Raw genomic sequence first — 22,027 nt, 5'->3', positions numbered from 1 at the left:
CTGTTTCCAACATTGATAATAACAAGAAATGTTTCTTGAGCAAATCCGCATATTAGAATGATTTCTGAAGGATCCTGTGGCATTGAAGACTGGAGTAATGACGCTCAAAATTCAGATTTGCATCACAGGAATAAATTACATTATAAAATGTATTCAAATAGAGCAATTACGTTACTGTTTTTACTGTATTTTTGATTAAATAAATGTGCAATATTGCATCTGCAGGGCTTGTAGATACAGTGTGCTTGTACTGTAGGGTTTACCTTAAGATGCCTTCTCCTCCTATGAAAGCGCAGCAGCTCCTTGTGTTGGCGTGCAATGAAGTTGACGGCCGCATACTCCAGCAGAGCAGAGAACACAAAGAGAAGGCACACTGCCATCCAAATGTCAATGGCTTTCACATACGAGACCTGCAGCAAGACAGAAATCAACAGGATTTGCAACGAAGCCCAACTCTGAGTCACCGCCTGGCTCACTCACTGAGTCACTCTTGGCTCAAGTGCTCAGAACTTTCTAGTCGAGAAAGTCGTAAAATATGCCTATTATAGGTAAGAATACCTTTCATTTAAAATCTGGAGAGCTAAAAGGACTGTTCTACCAAGCCTGAGATAGGGGATCAAAGTGTTAATGAATAAAATATGTCAATTTTAAGAATTTAGGCTTAGCAGTGAGTCTTTATGCATTTTTTTTTTCTCAGAGCATGATGGCTGTTAGACAGTGGCCCGGTCTCTATGCATAGAGACGACTGAAGTGCGCTTTGGGAGACGCGCTGCGAGCTTCTTCTTTGGCCTGGAAAAGAGCTGGGCTGCCGGCCCGACCACTTGGCTGAGACTCACTTTATTTGACAAGCCAGTGACCAAAGTGGTTGTGGAGTTTAGGTGGCATTACAGAGTGCACGGTTCACAAAGCATTGTTGAAATGACGGGAGCGCGCTGGGGTGAGACAGCGCTGATGAAATATTCCGCTCTGATCTTCACCGCTAATCTCATATAGCTTTATTGGAACGGTTCTCTTTCGTTAATTGAAACCTTTACAATTACTTCCATCAGTAACACCCACTACTATCAAAACCGAATAGTCTTTATGAGCTTAAGCCAAGAGACAAAGCTGTGTTTTTAGATAAATGCAGCTGGACACAGGGGAGGTACAGCCATCCAAGGACATGGCTTGAGCACTGACATTAAAAAAAACATGGCGTTTTTCAACACCTGCATGATCAGTATTGCAGTGAGAAGACTCAAAATCATCTGGCAAATGTCAAAACTGGGAATAATCTCCCAAAACATTCATAAGAAACAAATTCAATTCATAAATCCAGCTAGAGGTTTTCATGTCAAGCATGGCAACCTATTTAAACCTGAACGGTATGTGTGCCAAGTCATGGTGCATGTAAATGATGATCAGCATCTCAAACTACAGCAATATCCTGTCTCATCTTGACGCTGCATGTAGGATCTGAAAATATATGAAGTACTACAGCAGGCTGAGTAAGTAAAACAGGTACAGAGAAATGATGGGTACAATTTCTGTCCTGTTATAAAGTAATTATGTCAACAATCCCCAAAAACCACACACACAGAAAAAAGGACATCAGAATTACAACTGAAATATATATATATATATATATATATATATATATATATATATACACACATATTAAAAATCGCAACCTTGTTTTGGTTTTATTTCGATTAATCGTGCAGCCTTACTTATTTTTCTCAGTGTGGCACACATGTGATACATGTGACACTGGCATTTTTATAATTTTCCCCCAGTATAGACCCCTTTTCAGTTGGTAAACATGGTGACGGTTTTTGTGGGCGGAGCTTAGGTGGAGGCAGAACGATCCCTTTGGCCGCTTCACTAACGTTAATTTGCAAGTTAGCTTGTTTGTTTTTTTAACAATGACTGGAGAAAATCCGATTTTATCTTAATGTGCAAGGTCACTAAGTGTCCAGGACCGCGATTGTTATTTGCAAAAGTTAATTTTAACGGACGGAACCAGATTGGCTGACCCGTACACGCTCACTCAATGCAAGGACGATCTGACAGGATTAACGTAACGCTACACTCCGGTTGAGTGGCCTGACTTCTACACCAATCCGATAGAGAAACCGAGCGTAAAGAGAAACTGAGGGCATATAAATCTATAACTATGGGCTGAATGGTCATGTACAAGACTTGTGTGGTACGATCCGCAGTTCTGCCGAGCCAGCGGAAAGACGACGACAATGTAAAGAGTGACATACGGTGCAATTTTAATTATGTGAATATTTTCTAGAAATAAAAATTCCAGATACAGCATATTCATTTTTCATTGATACTTGCACCCAACAACACAACAAGATGACATTTAATAATAATAATAATAATAATTTAATAAATAATTATGTAGCCAAATCTGTGCTGGTTTGTATCGGCCGCCTCCAGTTGTCCGCTTGTTTTGCCTCCAGTTAGCGCCGTGGCGCAACTCTGAAGTCGGCGCAAAAGGGGTCTATTACAGACTAGGTTTAAGCCTATCCCAGACTAAAATGCATGTTGAAGCTGGTTTTGCTAAAAGTAGCCTAACTTGCACTGACATATCTTAAAGATATATCAGTGCCATTGTTTTGTCTCAAGATGCACACCAGTAATGTTTTCTTCCAATGCATGTTTATGAAAGCTGCTTAAATATCCTAATCGAACTAAAGCCTAATCCTGGCTTTATCTAAGACCTGTCTGTGGAACCAGGCCTTTAAGTCTTAAAATAATTTTCTATGCGGTTTGAGTTTGATCAGGATGATGTGTATATAGACAAGCAGTGGACAGGGATTGAGCCTACTACAGCTCATGACATATTGCAGTGGTATACATGAAATAGATTAAAATATGTTTGTGGACAGAGTATACTCTACACCATCAGGGCTTTGTATTGTTGAGATGATTTATGCTGGAGACCCAACTGACCTTGGGAAGAGAAGCTCTAGATCCTGAGCTCTGGGTGGTCATGGTCAGCACAGTTGTGATGCCCAAGCCTACACGGGCAGGAGCAGCATCCATGTTGATCCAGAAGGACACCCAAGACAAAATGACAATCAGGAGACTGGGAATGTACATCTGGATCAGATAATAGCCCATCTGTCTCTCCAGGTGGAAACGAGCCTCTATGCAGGTAAACTTCCCTGAAACACAAATAGTATGTGGCTTTCATTGTCTTCTCATGTTCTATGTGATTCTCCAGTTTTTTGTCTTTGCAGGTTTAAGACAGCCCTTTTAAATAGGGTTGCGAAGGAATAACTGGTTCTTATTTAGAAACAGTTCCATAAAAAATAAATTAAAAAAAATACCAGAACCAAATGATGTTTGATTCAATTAACAGTTTACCAAACTAAAATACAGATACTGAATCAGAACAAAATGGAGAGCGTGACCAGTGTAGTCCAATTACAGAATGAATGACTCTAATGAACCTGTTCTTTTTAGTGAATCTGATTCCTGAACAAATGACTCTGACGAGTTGGATCTTCTTAGCGAATAAAACATATGCAGCTTACAGACTTCAATCAGTGTGTATATACTGACTGCTTTTTGCCATCTGCCATATGACAGATACACAATATGTGTTTTGTCAATAGTACTTTCAAAAAAATAAATATATGTTATAACATTTTAGTTTGTTTAGTAGTTTGTTTAAAATCCTAAAAAAAGAGTCTATGTAAACACATTTTGGAAGAATTGTTTTAATGATCAAATTTAATAGTAATAGTTATAAAAAAAAAAATGTATATATATATATCATTAAGTATCCGTAACTGCTAAAAGGAATCTGGGAACCAGAATAGTCAAATCCCATTCCTAGTTTACAGGCCCATGACAATTCCATGTGTGTTCCCACACTATAACTAGACAGCAGAGCTGAAAATGTCAGGGTCAAGGTTCATTTAACTTCCACCATTTACTCAGCTGAACTGGAATAGCCAAGCTTTTGCAGTTGTTACGGAGTTGATGCAGCATAAACCTCTAGATTATTCCCTTACTCTTGGGAATATTATGTATTGACTACACTGTTGCATTTATGAATATAGATAAAGACATAAAGGGAAAGTCTAGTACTAAAAGCAAACAGAGGTATCGACTCAAACAGAGAGAGCAAACACTTTCTTTGGACTGCAATCTTTGTTGATCGTAAACAGCCAAGCGAAAAACAGCAGGGATGCAACTGACCAGCACTAAAATTAAAACTACACAAGTGCCTATTTTTTCCCAAGGGACATGGAGGATGCATTCGGATGAGGAAGACAGGCTGGACTGCAGAGCTTAGGCCTGCTCTGCAAATCAAAAAAGATTGCCACTAATATATCTGAGAAAAACGACACTTTAATTTTGACTGGGGAGCAGCAGAGCTCTTGTACTGAATGTCCAGTGCTCGCGCTGGAGGAACACGACTATGCAGAGAGAGAGAGAGAGAGAGAGAGGAGAGAGAGAGAGGAGAGAGGAGAGAGAGAGAGAGAGAGAGAGAGAGAGAGAGAGAGAGAGAGAGAGAGAGAGAGAGAGAGAGAGAGAGAGAGAGAGAGAGAGAGAGATAAACTCTTGTACTCACACATATGCAAAAACAAACCACTGAAAAAACATACACTTTTGTTTTTTTTTCCGTTTTTTTCCTGTTTATCCACACTTGTTCAATACAAAATCTGTTCTACTTTGTTAAAAAAAAATATTTTTCATGCTCATAGAAATGCTTTGGCAATACAATGTACAATTTGTCATGCCAATAAAGCTCATTTGAATTTGAATTTGAGAGAGAGAGAGAGAGAGAGAGAGAGAGAGAGAGAGAGAGAGAGAGAGAGAGAGAGAGAGAGAGAGAGAGAGAGAGAGAGAGAGAGAGAGAGAGAGAGAGAGAGAGAGAGAGAGAGTGAGAACTGAGACGGTGAGTGATGATTAGAGCGTTAGGGCATCATCAGGGTATTTGATCCGCACAAACACAGAGGTGATAGGTGAAGTGCAAAGTAAGCACACTGAAGAATTATGAGATGCACCTCAGACCGGACTGAGAGAGAGAGAGAGAGAGAGAGAGAGAGAGAGAGAGAGAGAGAGAGAGAGAGAGAGAGAGAGAGAGAGAGAGAGAGAGAGAGAGAGAGAGAGATAGAGAGAGAGAGAGAGAATTGAGCAAATATTGAACCTTTTCAAAGTATTTAAATCTGACTGATATTAGTTAGTTCTGCATTACCTCAAGGTAAAAAATGCAAACACAGACAAGATAATTATCTAGATCAACTATACTTAATACAAAATCAATATGAGGGGCCTGCATGAGCACAAATGTCTGTGTAAACTTTTGTATATAAATTGTTTTTAAATTTCATTTTATAGACCCCATTTGAATATTTTCACAAATACAATACATATACACAAAAAAGGAAAATACATATTTTCAAAGAAACAAACATCTAAAAGAATGCATAAATTAAAGCTCTCTATACATTTATATACACTTTCCCCTACCATTTTGAAATCTCTTTAATGACATGAAAATTCTTGCAGAATTGATATCTCAGGCTGTAGTCTATAATGGCTTGTAATAATACACAATGTAAATAAAGTACTTGTCTTGCAATAAATTTAAAGCAATAAATTGTGTTTGAATAGTTAAATGTTAAATAGTTAAATAAAATGTTACACTTTCCGCTTGTGTTTCATGAATGAGGCTCAATGCTATGAGTATTTGGCCAGTGTGTTATAACAGAACGAGATAATAATGGAAATGTGCTCTATGGTGAGATCAGCATGAGGTGCTCGGAAGCCTCGGAAAACCATGTGGAAAAAAATTACAATTTATTTTAAAATAAAATGTAATGTTAATCTAATAACATTTTAAGGGGTCTTTAAAGGGATCTTTTGACATATAAGAAGTCATTGTACTATAAACATATCCCGTAAATTTCAGAACTCAAGACTTCCTTGTTAGTCCAATTTATTGAAAACCAGCCGTTTTGGATCATAGTGTGATGAAAGACCGCCTCTCAGAAGAAGATCAACGCCTACTTCGTTGCCTATTTAACCCTGCCTACCAAAGTGTATTTCGCTTAATTTTACTGCAGATTCGTTTTTACACAAGACACCGCTCGGCGCAGTCTTTTCAGAGAGACCGAAAATAAAAGATGATGCAGTGACGACCATATTGATTCCGACAGTAATGTCACAACACAAGTGTGAGTAACAGTGTTTTCACCATGTGTTTCACTATTGTTTTGTCTGTTACAGAGCATTTATTCTGTGGTTTTAAACGCGACTGCAAATGACAATGCATAGCCTACATTTTTCACTTTATCGAAAATGATGAAGGATAAATAGTCTATAAGAATGACAGTGTGACAAACGATGGTACATTCATTCATAATTCGTTTACATGAAACACCGTGAATGGATGCATTCGGATGATCCACCGTTTCAGTTATCCACTGTTATCGTTATCCTGTCAACTATAACTGGTAACTTCAAGTACTTAAACTTTATTTTGTATAAACATTATAAAAAAATATATTAAAGAATTCATGTAGTTCATGACCCCTTTAACGTAACTGTTTATAATAACCTTTTTAAAGTTCTCTTAGTCCTCAAACCTATTACGATATCCGATAAATGTGACCTTTAATAAAACCTAATGCTTAAGAAAAAATCAATTAATTATATCCAATAAGACTGTTTCGAACAAAACAAAAACACAAACTCTCATTTGCTCAATGATAAAAAATCAAGAAAAAGGCAGAAAATCTGCTCTGACTGTCCCTGCTGTTTTGGCTTGCTTCTATTTTCGATCTGAACTAGTCTGGCCTTCAGCAATTTTCCAGTTTATCTGGAGTGTAACAAATCCTGACCGTCAACGTTGACTGAACAGATGGTATTTAACCCAATCAAAAGTTCATGAAGAAGATTCAAAGCATAGCTGTGGTCCACGACCACAACCTTTCACTGAACCCATTTTGGTGCCAAGTGCTTCATAACAACTGATCCAACAATAGTTTGCGATTGTGTCCGGTCACATCTAGACCAGTGTCAGCTCTGAACAAACACTAGAGCTTCACATGCAGTTGAATATCTCACGATGAATGACACTCACCTGTATTATAGTGCTTGGTACAGTAGCGCAGATCCTTCTCTTCCTTCAGTATAAACTGAGGTAACGTCAGTCCGTCCGCTACCTGCACGGCTCCTTTCTCGTCCCACTCAAATATAAGATCATTCATCGTGTAGCCAACTAGTGGAGGAAAGATGAAACGATAGTGTTGTGATGACAGCGAAAAAAAGAGTTTCATTTGGTCTGAAATTGGCATCTATTTTAGCGAATCGGCCACCTCACACTTCTAAAAGAAACGATCTAAACTTGAAAACCAATAATATATAGTATATAATAGGGGTGTAACGATACCCTTATGTGACGATTAGATATATATCACGATACTGAACTCACGATACGATATTATTGCGATACTCACAGACATATGATAAAAAGGTTAACAAAAATGTTACTGTTGCTTTAAATGTTAAATTTGGTATTACATAGGGGGTGTAAATGAATAGGATTGGACTTGGTGCTGGACGATGCAACGGACAAGGGTGACACCAGAATAAAAATATTCAATATTCAAGCTAAAAATACAGAATTATTTTAGACAAATATGCGTGCACTCTGTCACTGACTAGATATATGTAAAATAATGTAGGCCACTTTTTACTGGTAACGTAAGACATTTGGTATTATCAGGACAAATATTCCCCCATTGCATTATTATATTCAACATTATAGTAGCCTACTTTAATGTAGTGCTCTGAAAACGTGAATTTATTTCTCACACAGTAATTTTCATTTTTTGTTGAACTATACACAATACAGATTGCCACTATCCATGATACATGTTGTTGCATTTTTGAATTGCGATATATTGTGACACGGTATATTGTTACACCCCTAGTATATAAAGTCAAAATGTGAAACAAAAAGCACCCACTATAATCAAAACTAGTGCAATTGTCTGCATTGATTTTAACGGGAGAGATTTGTTCAAATGTTACATAACCACCAAACCTGCGTCACTATCCGTCACCCACAAATAATTTGCTCATAATTTTCTAAATGCTTTAGTCAAACAAAGTTTCCCCTGCAGAAATGCGCTATAATTTGGCAAATTTGAGAATCAATGGTAAATAACAGAAATCTGTAATGGCAGGAAGGGCCGGAGTTGGCTTGTGCTTGAAGCGTCTCTCTGCTGACTGCTGAATCTACTTGAAGGCGGCCTTAAATCACTACGCTCTTCATCTGCTGGTGCCAGCCAGTACAACATCCATCTCTGCACCACTGAATAAATCCTCTCCATCTGGCTGAAAGGATCAGGGCATACTTACAGCTCTCCAGCTGCATTATACAGGTCTGCACATCCATAGGGAAATTCTTCAGGTCCATGGGGCAGGCCAGAATCAGTGTTATTCTGAGAACAACAACACCCGCGATCAGCAACAAACTCCACAACAGATCCAATTAGACAGCTCTTATTTTCTTCCTTTTCCACTGGTCAAACCAGGTTCAATTTAAAAGGAACAGTTCACCCGCATCGGTATTATTATTTTAATATCATTATATACTTTAATTGCATTTATTAATATTCTGAATTAGCTTTGATTTTTTTTCTTTAATATTTATTCCAGTTTTAGTCGTTTTAGTATTTAAACTTATTTCAGTTAGGTGTCAAGGCAACATTTCTAATTTTCATTTAAAAGAAAAGGCTCCATTGACTTCCATAGTATTTCTTTTCCATACTATGGAAGTCAATGGGGTCCATCAACTGGTCAGTTGCCGGCATTCTTCAAAATATCTTCTTTTGTGTCCAGCAGAAGAAAGAAATTCATACAGGTTTGGAACAACTTTGTGAGGGCGAGCAAATAATGACAGAACTGTCATTTTTGGGAGCACTATCCCTTTAAGTTTTTGATTCTTCATCTAACATTTATATTGGATTCGATTTCAGATTTATTTTAAATGATGCAAACTTTTAGTTAACAATAACACAGCACCCAATAATTACAATTCAGTCATTATTTGCTCACTGTCATCAGTTGTTTTTCACCAATAATTTCCACCGCCACTGCAGCTCTCAAATGAAATATGTCGCAGTTCGTTTTGGTTTTACGAGACACCTGGTTATGAGACACTGGAGAACCAATAATGTTTGATGTTATTGATGTCCAACCTGAAGCACAGGTGCCACATTTGATTTGAGAGCTGCATCAGGGGTGACGATTATCAGTGAATAACTTAAATTTCATTCTGTTCCTCACTGTTCCTCCAGAAGAATTAAAATATAGTGCAGAAGTTGTACTACAGACCATTCCTATTGTGCCTTTTAAAGCGTGTGGTCACTATGAATAGTTATTGTATGGAAATAACAGCATAGAGAATTGGAATGACATAAGGATGAGATTTTTTTTTTCATTTTTAGGTGGCTATTCCTTTAAGAAATGCAACCAAACTCTATTAAATCTATGATTATTAACTCTGCCTCATATGATCCTAAAGCTAGATAAAGAATCAGCCCAGTGCAGAGGCTGTATTTACGTCACTATCAAAGGATAGTGGTTATTTACCTGAAATGTTCAATTTAACTGTGCACTGTGGCTGGTGCAATTTAGAGAGAGTTCACAGCTAAGACTGAACTGATCTGAAAGGTTCATTTGATGGTGTCAAGTTAAGAGACGAGGCTTCCCAATCCACACAGCTATTCCCCACAACCCCAGTCTTCTTTAATGCTACAATGATAAGACAAAGTGAATTTGGAAATTGGAAATGTGCAAGGAAGGATTTATTATATATTTTTGCTTTAAGCTATTTCATTTTTTAATAATAAAGTACCACACACAATTAAGCAAACATGCTGTGCAGTCTAAACAGTGTAGAATTTCATCAAGATACACAACCGTTCAAAAGTTTGGGGTCGGTGAGTTTAAAAAAAAATGTTTTTAAAAGAGTCTCTTCATGCAGACCAAATCTGCATTTATTTGATCAAAAACACAGTAGAAACAGTAAAATTGTGAAATATTATTACAATTTAAAGTAGCCGTTTTATATTTTAATATATCTTATAATGTAATTTATTCTTGTAATGCAAAGCTTAGTTTTCAGCATCTTCAGTGTCATATGATCCTTCAGAAATCATTGTAATATAATTATTTGATGCTCAAGAAACATTTGTTATTATTATCAATGTTATAAACAGTTGTGCTGCTTAATATTTTTGTGTAAACCGTGATACTGATGATTTATTTTAGGACTCTTTGATGAACAGAAAGTTCAAAAGAACAGCATTATTTCTAAAAATCAAAAGAAATCTTTTGTAACATGTCAATTTGTTGCATTCTTATGTTGTATATGTTTTATAAAACTTACCAACTACAATATTTGTTGGCCAAAAGATATTTGTTGATAATTTGGTAACGCTTCCTTTTACAGTCCTGTCACCCATGTACTTACTATGTACTTATTATAGTAATTATAATTACTGGGTAATAACTATAGGTACTAACCCTGAACCTACCCCTAACCCATGTACTTACCGTATATTAGCCAGTACTTTCTAGGTAAGTACACTGTAAGTACACGTAAGTACTGTACTGTAAAAGGAAGCGTTACCGATAATTTTATGTTACCCATTACATTTGTCTAAATAATGATTTTGTTCTTACATTTTTGCTGAAAATTCTATAAAATGCTGTTTAATGGCAGGTTCCATTGCAACAACTTACCCCATATAGTGTGACAACATGGCCCACTACTGAGCCATTTTATCACAAAAGGTCAAAGTGTGTTTAATGAACTGGATGTCTTTTTTTAAAGGGCGCAAGGAAATCAATCCACCCTGGGAAACACGGACAGCAATAAAGCTGGTTTAACAACTAGCCCAGGTTTAAGTGTAAAAACACACCGTATAATGTATTATTGACAGCATTAGATTATATATTGCACTCTCACCTTATACTGTACAAAACATTCCCATTTTTGGAGATCCTCAAAAGCTTATTGTCAGTGGTAACCTCATGGAAATTAGCTCCCTTTTCATTGGCAAAGAACAGATCAGGTTTCCAAATGGAGTCCAACATGGAGGGATCAAGGTCAAGGGAGTCATCGGGATATTCGCTGTAGGCCAGCCGAGGGTCATTCCACTGCTGTCTCAGGAAAATGTTCACTCTGTAATCCTGTGGCACACAAAGACGGCCATGCCAACAGATCAGAGGTGAGCAAGAGACACCAGCACATTTTACAAGCTAACATCAGGTTCAGGAACCAGTGAAGTTTCACAAGGACATGCTTTTTTTTCTTTTTTTTTGCTAGTATGTCTAAACTTAGTCCAGGTAAATTTGGCATCGTCTCACTATATATTTAGCTTGAGATAATTGTTATTCGTGAAGGCAGACCGCCCGGTGACATGGCCGATGCGTAAAAGCAGACACCGTAAAGCAGTGGCATTTCGCCCCAACACACTGCCATAATTGTCAATTCTTCTCCAAAACGGGCATGCAGTTATATCATTTCAGGGAGACCATTAAACTGTCTGGGCATTAATGTACCTTGGGATGACTTGGGATGAGCCGCATGGCACGAAATAAAGTGGATGACCTTTGCAATGGCAATCAGCTACAACATGCAAGGACATTTCAGGGCAATTATCCTAATGTATGGTGACCGGTTCATCCCAAGGATTTCGAAATATTTTGATGGAGGAGAATCATCTGTCCCAGGTTATTAGATTTGCCTCTCGGAGAGCACAGGAAAAGAACAAGTCCCATCGATTTTACTTTGTCAATATTTCTCCTTTATGATAAACAGCCCGCGGTCATTGTAGACGCAAAATGAACCCTTCGAAAACAACTGAGCGATGCATGGCGGCTTCATTACAAGTAGCATTATCTCCCAATTACTCAGGCGTTATGTAAACACATCTGTTCTCTTCGGCAAACGCCTATTACACACATTAAACGTCACAGAAACCACGCATATATATGGCAAAATTAGTGAAACCTTTTGCTCTTGTCTACTGTGATTTTCAGACATCCATTGCTACAACCAAACAGGACGCCTGCAGTCAAACGCTCCCCTTCAAACGTACAGCTAGTTTCCGACAGAATGATTTTGCAAACAAGCGAGGAGTGGGCGCACATTCATCAGCGCTCACACAACTTTTTTTTTTTCCTTTCTGATTTGATTTCTCTAGGCTAAGGAGAGTGATTTATGGCAACAACCCACTCATAATGCGATTCAAGCCCAAGGCCAGATCCTATCCTGACGGTGACATATTAGAAAAAGTTTGCATGACTCTCGCGCGCCCAACTCTGCTAACAAATGATGGACGTTGAAATTTACACGTTCACTCTCTCTTGCTTCCTCAAGAAAATGAAAGAGCCACCGAGATAATTAAATAGCCACTCGCCTCTCCCGTGGGCCCCTAGCCTTATAAAAAGGGTAAATAATTAGGACAGCGAAAGGCCGGGGGGAACGGCGGTCTCAGTAGTGGACGGAGTCGCTCAGATCATTACTGGCTGAAACATTGTTCTTGACTGCCCTATAAGCAATAAAGATTTATCGATATCGCCCGGGTTACCTGCTCCTGCCCCTCCACCTCGCCGCCGCTTGCTCAGTGTGAACACGAGCATGAGCAACTCGGATCAATTCCGCTGGTTATGGAAGAAAGAAAGAGTGGAAAGCACTGCATTTTTTCTGCTTGAGGAGATTTTGCAAGCTGCTGAAGTTTTGGACCTGCTCAGCTGGTGCCAAACAGGAAATCTTGGCATTACAAGATATTATTTCGGAAAAGAAAAAGAAAAAAAAAGTGTAACCTTCACCTGGCTAACAGTTGAAAATGTCTTTCGATTGCATTTGCCTCCATGTATCAATATACATTGAAAACACATTCAAAACTATATTAACCTAGAGGTACTTATTGGCATCTGATCAATAAAACTATATAAATGTGAAAGTCTGGCTTTGGGTGCACATATTAAATTCACTGTCTTTCATTATCATAAAAAGAGTGACCATTAAGGCCCACTGACCCCTAGAATGATAACTATAACAATAACTATTTTAGCATTTACACCAATGGCAGTAAAATTATGAGCTCTTTCAAGCCGGATGGATGCTGATTGGCTGTCAGTGTTTTTATCGGAAAAAAATATATTCTGAAAGTGTTTTCTGAATCGTTTTTGTTATAGTGTGGACTTTACTATTCAGTAACACTTTATTTTAATGGTCCACTTTAGATATACTAAGTAATGACTATAAGTAACTTTACAACTACATGTAAACTAATAGTCATTGGATTATTGGTAGACTTTCTGCTTAATATCTGCTAACACTTTATTTTTATGGTCCACAACAGACACTCTACTGACTAATAAGTAACAGACTACTAAAAGTCTACTTAAACTCTAATGACTGGCAGTTGCAAAGTTACTTATGGTTAGTAGAATGTCTAAAGTGGACCATTGAAATAAAAGTGTGACCCAATATTCTTACGGAATTAGACAGATTATTAGACCACATCCAAACTCTGGATTTTAATTAAAACCTTGAAATAAACAGAAAAAAAACCTAAGCTAAAGAAGCCTATTTAAATTTATGTTAATTTTTCAGTTCAGCTTGTCTTTCAATTTGTTTATGTTAATCATAAATGCTAAGTTTTGGAGCCTGTTCATCTGAAATTTTTTCTTTACCAAACCGTTATAGGGTTTACATATCATGTGCATCACTTTTATCAATATACTCACCATTGTTGTTTCAGCAATAGATCCAAAACTGTTAATAAAAATGTTGCATGTTACGTTCACAGGTGGACCTGTGGAAAAAAAGAAAAGAGAAAAACAACAAAACAACAACAACAACAAATAAGTTAAATGATACTGATAAAAAAAAAACAGGTCCTCCAAATTTGAATCTTACCAAAATGTACACCTATTCCTTATTAAGAATCAACTACAAATACTAACCAAAACTTACCTGCTAACTGCTAAATTAGCACTTCAAGCATGTAAATCTTTTTAAGATTTGTTCCTCCCATTTCTGTTTTAGAAATATTGGAAGTAAATCTCATATGCTGGTGCATAACTGAAAACCTGCAGTCAAAGAGACAGATGTATACGACTGAACAGAAACCATACTTCTGCTGTTAAAAAACCCCCAAAAAGCAAGCGATCCATCACATATGGCTCTGTAAACACAGAGTGGGGGATATTTGGAGTGACATGGCGCTCATGGCCTCGTAAAGACCCTGTCAGGCGGCTCCAGACTTCTGATTCGGTTAGATACAGAGCTGCTGAACAGAATGGAGAAACCCTGAACCCAATTTCTCTGCCTGCTGACGAGCCACACGCAGCATCCTAAGGTGCTGAATGAGTAGATTACTGGAAAGAAACATATTGCAATCTGCAAAGTCTTGCACAATTTATTAGGCATTCTATAAGGCTGCGAGTGCGAAGTGCAATCCCCAAGAAAACTATTACCGTACCTGGAAATAAATTTATCTCATGTGTGATTTGACAAAATTTTACACACGATTGTATAGCGTTGCGCCATCAGGAATGTTTTAATTGAGGAACAGATCTTAGATAGTCAGGGTAGTGCCATATTTAACTATAGACAGGAATGAATACAAAGCTTTGAGGAATAGAAATACAGTGCGCTTATTGTACCGTTTAACAACAAAAAACTTTCTGTAGACAAAAACTACTGGATCTAGTATCTCTATACAATATGTGCCATTGTAAAGAAGACTAAGTCACAGCCTCATTTTCCTCTGTGTTAAATGCAATACGGTGTCAAACCTGACTAAGGTCTATTTTAGGGCAGGAACGACACGTCAATGTAATCGATTATGTTGACTACGCACTGTTTATGCTCATGCCTAATCCTCAGTCACGCTTCACACAAAACTCATTCTAACTAGCCTTTAGCATCTGCTCTAGAGTTTTGTTTTGTGTGAAACATGACAGGCGATTATGAACATAAACAGTGCGTAATCGACGTAATCGTTACGTCTACACGTTGTTCCAGTCCTAGTCTATATCTTAAATGTGCACAAAACCTAGTGAGCAGCCTACAAAGGCAGCATCCTAACCATAATCAAACGAATTTGTAACATTCCAGACGCAATACAATAAGCATTCTGCATGAAAGACTTAATTCACAATTGATTTCAATAGAGTTTGGCATTAGCATGTTGCTAAACTAACAGCACAATTCTCTAACAAGCATAAAAATACATAGTAGAGCGGAATTAATGATTGTGTGCAACGTAATATTTCATTTTGATCGAAATATAGCATTATGTAGCCTATAAGTCAACATAGCTTTGTCCGCCATCTTGGTTTTCACTCGTTGAAGAACATTATCGTTCTGTGTGAAGGCCACGCAATGTTGCCTCGGAATTTGGCTTAAACAAGGTATCTTAGCAAAATTCAGTTGCCTACCTTTTGAGCCAGACTTTGCATTCGTAGGCAGCTCACTAGTTTTGGAACTGGCTCAAATTGTATCATATTATCAGGCAGTTCCTGTTTGAGCCTCTATACAGTGTCAAGCCCCATAGTTGCTCTTGGCTTATTCCTTCCACTGGGTATTATACTGGCTGTAATCGTTTGTCTGTTCTTGGCTTTCCTTGCCGTATGTGACGCAGCGCAGAGGAAATCTAATGTCCTCACCCCCACTGCAGTTCATTTGTGAGCCCAGCCTCCAATAAGGAGAGGAGAAAGAGGAAGACAGAGCTCATTAACTGTCAGGAAAGGGTGAGTCATCGCCAAGAATGATTTGCTTTGCCATGTTTTTGCCAAACAATCTGCGCCCTGCTCTCCTTAGAGAAACTAACTGCAGAGGGATGCAACCACCAGCGAAGGGACGTTCAGGTTATTTATAAATTTTTCACTCAGCTGTCCTTCCCAGCAAATCAGACCTTAATTTCTGAGCCGTGCCTCCACTCTCATCTCGCAGAGGTGACGGTAGTTTAGAAGCCTCACACGTTTCACTGCGCTTCTCTTTATTACACAGACACAAACAGGACACACGAGTCGCAAAGATCAGCCTCGTCTTTCCTAGAGATGAGCTCATCAGAGACAGAGAAGGAGAAAGTGAGGGAAGAGCGTTTTCCCGTACTGTATTGACTTTGCACAGTTAAGTATTTACGAAGAAAAATCAAGACATTCAGAGAGTCATTACTGTGATTAATTTCATGCATAAACAGAACAATCATTAATCAAATGTCCCTTGGGTAAGTATAACCTCCTTAGAAAGCCCATAAATTACGTGCTTGCCACCTAAAAAATCAGTTATCCGAGAGACCAATTACTTCTTCATAAACCAACAACCACTACTCATCTTTACAGTTAGCAGTTTATAATCATTCATTAACAAGGTTCATGTCTAAACTGATCAATACCACAGCGAGTGCATCTCTTTACCTAGCAGCAACCGGAGAATGATACAGCCTCAAAAGCCATTAGTCTGTTTTACACCGGTCAGCTGGAGGGAAAATGGCGCACAAGATGTTGTCCCCCAGAGGACACTCTCCATAAGGGAGCAAAACAGATTTATTGCAAACAACGGGCACTTAAGATGCCTCCCAGGTAAGTGGACCACCACAAATGAAAGTGTCTGATATAAATAAAGAAAGCTTAATGATATTGCTCATGTTAAAAATCGAGCTGCTCTCAGCAGAAATACAATGGCACAGAGACATTAAATATTTATATGGCTACGGCTATACCGATAAGGTTTTGACAAGGCAGTTTTCAACTGAAGTGAGATCCACTGGTAACAAAGGGACAGCAACGTGCCCTACCAGCCTTTCCATGTTAGCACACCTCACTGAATCAACACCAGGGCAAATGTCAAGGGCTTCCTCTTACTCCTTGTACACTGACATATGGGCCGATGCTGAGTAAATCTATTGGCATGGGACAATTTTCAATTTGCGCTGCTCTAGTTACAGTGATAGGGTAAAAAAAAAAAAGGTGTTAAGCGCCAGCGAATGAGCTGAGCTTCTTTATGAGGAGTGAAATGGGAAAAAAACAAATAAATCATGTAGCTGCATAATCCAAAATCCATTTCTGTTGAGATTTTGTTGTTTAATGTGATTTCTTCTGGTGTGAAGAGATTTAGAGTACAACAAAATCTAAATAATACAAAGAAATATAGTATAGAAACATATAGAATAAAGTATAGAATACTATAAAAAAAGAATATAGTTCAGATGACAACAAAAATGATATAATATAATATAATATAGAATACCTCAAATAGAAGATTTTGAATATCAAAAATAGAATGCTGTATTACCATACTACAGAATAATATAGTACAAAAAACATACTATACTATGGACCCCTACTAATAGAATACTACAAAAAGAACAGTATAGAATAGTACGGAAAAAATAATACTATCAATCAATCAATCAATCAATCAAATCACATTTATTTATATAGCACATTTAAAAACAACACACGTTGGCCAAAGTGCTTTACATACAGCCCAACACATACAATCTAAGATTATAAAACAAAGTATAAAACAATTACAAAAATTATTTTACACTAGAATTATTATATACACTAGAATATTATATAAAAACACAATGCAGTACAAAATAGTACAAAAATAGACTACAAAAAGAATATGGTACAGAATACACAAACAGAAAACTATATTAGGCTACTTAAAAATCAATATTTTGTGTACAGTTTTTTTTTATTCTGTCATCCGGTATCGCAGACTCGGTCTCTCGTTTCATACAAACGCAGCTGCTGCCATTTTGCGACAAATGTTTTGTATAATGTTAATGGATTATTAGATAACAAACAGGTACGATTTTAAAATGGTTTAATCTCAGATCAATATCACTTATCCCCATAATAATTAATCTGGCAAAATGCTGTGTAATAAGAGGTATGACTGTACCGTATCCCTTAAATGTACGTCCGCTTGCTAGCAACTGCTCTCTACGTGGAAGCATTGCATTTAAAGAGCTAATTAAATATTTCGTCTCAGATCAATATTTCATGTCTGATTATTTACTTACGTGGCAAGCCGTGTAATAAGCGGGATAATGTACATACAGCCGGTTGTTATTGCAGAATAAACCCCTTCAGTGTGATCCTGTCTGGGTTTATTCTGCGATAACCGGCTGGAAGTACATTAGCAATTACTTAACGCACAGTATAGTTCCAAGTCAGTTTAATCAGCATTATATATTAATGTGCTGTTTTCATTGAAGCACACACACGTCACTCGGAGATAACGCTGCGCACACACAGGAACATTCAGGAGCACGGAAACTTGTTATTAACGCTATGCCGCAACTTTTATTAATAAAATAGCTTCGCTACATTATACATCTCAGCAACGAGGAAGTAACGTCGCTGGTTTTGAAGTAATTAAACTCACAGCTTTGTTGTTAATAAAGAGAGACGCTGAACAGACGCAGATAATTCACACACGCATCTCTCTCTCTCGATAATGAATAAAAATAAATAAATTATAATTTATTCATTCAAATAAATGTAAATCGTACACACTACTTTATCTAAGTGTCTGATTCAAAGATTGCTAGATCTAACTGTAAATGACGATAACAGCTTAAAGTTGTCAATGCTGGCAAATGACCATGGTATAAGCGTGATAATCCACGGCTAGCTGTGCATAAACTATTTTAATGCACCACTGCTTCGCGTCGGGTGGTTATTTGCCTTCACATCGCACATTAAAATTGCTTAATGCACAGCTAGCCGTGGATTAGCCCATACATTACAAATTACAAAAACATCTTTTAGAGTACTACAAACACAGAGCATAATATAGAATAAAAAAAGAATACATAAACAGAATATAGTATAGTACAAAATATAGTATAGAATAGTACACAAAAAACAACAAAATATTATACTAGAATAGCAAACCAGTACAAAAAAAAAGCTTTTTAGAGTTCCACAAAAAAACAGAATATAGAGTAGTAAAAAACCAAAATACTATACTAGAATACTACTGAAACATAATAGCATAAAATAGTACAAAAATAAAATATTTTTTCTTTGAATTCTACAAAATAAAACAGAATATAGAGTGGTTAAAAAAGAGAACAGAACATTATCTACCAGATTAGCACAAAAACAAACAAAACAGTTTAAGCATAAAATAATACAATTTAGTACAACATGCCCTGAAATGTCTAAGCAAATTACTACGACAAAACGTTTGACAATTAACAACCTGGTTTATGCACATAAAAAGGAGCTATCCCTGACTCAAACATCATTTTGCATTCTATGCATTTTCTACTTGAAACAACCCACTCCAAACAAAACCAAATCCAGATTGGGCAGAAGTCACAGCCATCCATCACTCCAGGTTCGGTTCAGCTAGAGGCGACCCTAACCATTAAGGGGATTGTATTAAAATTCATAAGAGACGGACAGCGACGGCTCAGACGGGAAAAGATGCCTGTGCAGTGACAGCTAGTTTCAGAGAGAGTGTCTGAGTTAGCATTGTCACATGCCTATAAGTAATGACACACTGCTAAATTACCAGGATCTCTTCCTGCCCCTGAGGCTAGAATCACTGATAGGGGAAACATGACAGCCTTGGAGGAGGGAGGCTGGAGAGAGACATAAATCAATAGGAGGGCTGTGGCACCGAGTCCGGAATGTAGAATGAGTCGACTACAGTTTGATTACATGGGTAGCTTCAGCTGCAGAAGTCATGAGATAAAATGGTCAATATTACAGCAAAATTGATTCACACCGAGGTTAACTGATGGTTTTAATGATAGGAGAGACTGTGTTTCCTTATACTCTGTGGCTATGCGTATGAAATAATTAGATTAGAGAATAGAGATAAGAAGGAAATTAGATTAATATGATGAATCTCTATTAAACTGGCCGACATCTCGGCTGGACTAGCGCTGGCACTGAGCTTCCTTACTGTCCAATCCAGATTTCACTGGCCATTATATTGAAATGCTGTAGAGTTATTTACATATTTCAGTAAGATATACAGTCCTACCAGTGTTGGAGAGTAACTAGGTAAAAGTATTAAGTTAACGCTACTAACTTAAGCACATTTTTTAATAGTGTGAAAGTAATTCAGTTTTTACATTAACAAGCACTTTTTAAACTGTGTTTAAAATTCTACATATCTCTGTTGAGCAAATCAAAGGTAATAATCAAACATGCTCTACTAGAATGTCTTTTGCTATCAAATAGAGTTCAAACATTTTAGCGAATCTGTCAGTTTGGATGATTCATTTTCAATTTATTTGAATCGTCATTCAGTTTTCAGATATTTTATGTCCTCTTTTCTGTACCAAATTAAATATTTATCTAAATACTGGTTTAAATATTGAATACATTTTTAACTGTTTTCAGTTGCTAATATAATTAGTTTATATTATACATTTGTATTATTATTATATTATATTATATAGTTTGAAGCTGTCAGGCCATTTGCTAATATTGCTCCTTCATATAAATAGCTTTTTTGTTAGCAACTTGTGAAAAAAATATTTTAAAATAACTTCTTGAGCTATTGGATGCGTAAATGACTCTTAGAAATAAAATGTGTGCAACATAAAAACAAACACACTGAATATTCATCATCTGATAAAAAACGCTGCATCCCTGACAAATTAAATATAATTTTCAAACACATCTACAACCTGCTACTTCAAGTAGAAACCTTACATGGTCGTGATTCATTTCGTTTAAGGTACCAAGGCATGAAAAACTCACAAACAACATGACTAATAACTAACTATAAATATAAATAACATACAAACGAACATTATAGTTCTTAAGACACTGCTTGCTAATATATGCATACGATACACATTAAACACACCACAGACCACACCAATAGCAGGCAGTAATCTCAGCTGGGATAAATGATGATTAAACGTTGTGTGATAAATGCAGAATAATACTCTAATGTGATTTGTGGATACTCCTCCTATGATCATTCATTTGAAAACACTGGAGCCGTGACAAACATCCAGAAGGCTTCACATTAGTCTACATAAAGGGAGTGAGCTGTGTATATAATGCCTGTAATAACAGGGCTGTAATAAGAATCTACCGGCAGCGTTCGGCCCACAGGACTAGAGCTGCATCTCTGCAGCCTCAATAGTCACAAAAACAATACTAAATGCACCACCGGGACAACCGTACATCAGAATCAAATAGATTATTTGAGTACAATATCTGAAACCATGGCTTGTTACCTAAAGCAACAAAATTTGATTAGACGAATAACTGAGCGTCAACAGTGGCTGTTGTTTTTTGTTCCGTCATATGTGGAAATTCATTTGTTCTCCCAATTTAATTACAAATTTAAGCCAAGATCAGAGGGAAAATCAGTGGTGCACAGATTAAAACAGTGCCCGGCTACACAAAGCTTATCTTAGGGATAAACTGGTACTAAAGTGGCAGTCACAAAGTTCCAATGCTAAACCGACAACTGGAGGCTACACACAGATAGTAATTTCCACAGCATGAGTAAAAGGAAGCTAATTAATAAATAAACATACGCTTTTTTCAAATGTCTTGCCTGAAGCCCAATTACTCTGATCCTCCTACCAGTAAATAAAGGTCAAGAAATGATATCCAATTATACCAGAAAAGATAAACTAATATCTCCATGTGTCATTTGGTGTTATCAGTTAGCAAGCCATTTATAAAAAGATCAGACGCCCATCTGATGTCAGTTGCATTGCGGGCAAATGCTTTAGTTATGTTACTCTCAACCATTAACAAAACACACAGATATCTTGAACTCATTCAATCATTTAGCTGTTTCTCAGATGAGATATCGCCCGCTCATTGCATGAATCAATAAGCTTGTATAATCCTGGATAAATAAAAAGGAAGTACCTTTTTTGTGAGTACCATCCGATTTGGAGCCTTGTGGGTCTAATGAAAAAAAGATCAGGATTAATAACATGATATTCTAACAGCAAGATTTTTAGCTTTT

The 22,027-nt window shown here is 37.2% G+C and overlaps 1 protein-coding gene across 3 annotated transcripts in view; it reads right to left on the bottom strand.

Moving 5' to 3' along the window:
• The window catches only part of glra1 (glycine receptor, alpha 1), a 54,330-nt gene that overhangs the window by 16,410 nt on the left and 15,893 nt on the right, over positions 1 to 22,027 (bottom strand). Inside the window, exons 3-9 of one of the 3 annotated variants that reach the window (XM_056250382.1) lie at positions 21,928 to 21,966; positions 13,789 to 13,856; positions 10,997 to 11,220; positions 8,380 to 8,462; positions 7,097 to 7,234; positions 2,947 to 3,161; positions 264 to 410 (exon numbers count right to left, since the gene is read on the bottom strand). In XM_056250382.1, the coding sequence (XP_056106357.1) occupies positions 264 to 410; positions 2,947 to 3,161; positions 7,097 to 7,234; positions 8,380 to 8,462; positions 10,997 to 11,220; positions 13,789 to 13,856; positions 21,928 to 21,966 (914 nt within the window). Of the gene's footprint in view, positions 1 to 263; positions 411 to 2,946; positions 3,162 to 7,096; positions 7,235 to 8,379; positions 8,463 to 10,996; positions 11,221 to 13,788; positions 13,857 to 15,486; positions 15,663 to 21,927; positions 21,967 to 22,027 lie in introns of those variants that run through there. The other 2 variants (XM_056250384.1, XM_056250383.1) reach the window with 2 other exon arrangements.

Source organism: Rhinichthys klamathensis, unplaced genomic scaffold, assembly GCF_029890125.1.
Source record: "Rhinichthys klamathensis goyatoka isolate OS25496 unplaced genomic scaffold, OSU_Roscu_1.1 h1tg000068l_1, whole genome shotgun sequence".
NCBI classification, from domain to species: Eukaryota; Metazoa; Chordata; class Actinopteri; order Cypriniformes; family Leuciscidae; genus Rhinichthys; species Rhinichthys klamathensis.
Note: the sequence above shows the minus strand (reverse complement) of the source record. Positions and strands in the feature narration are given on the sequence as shown.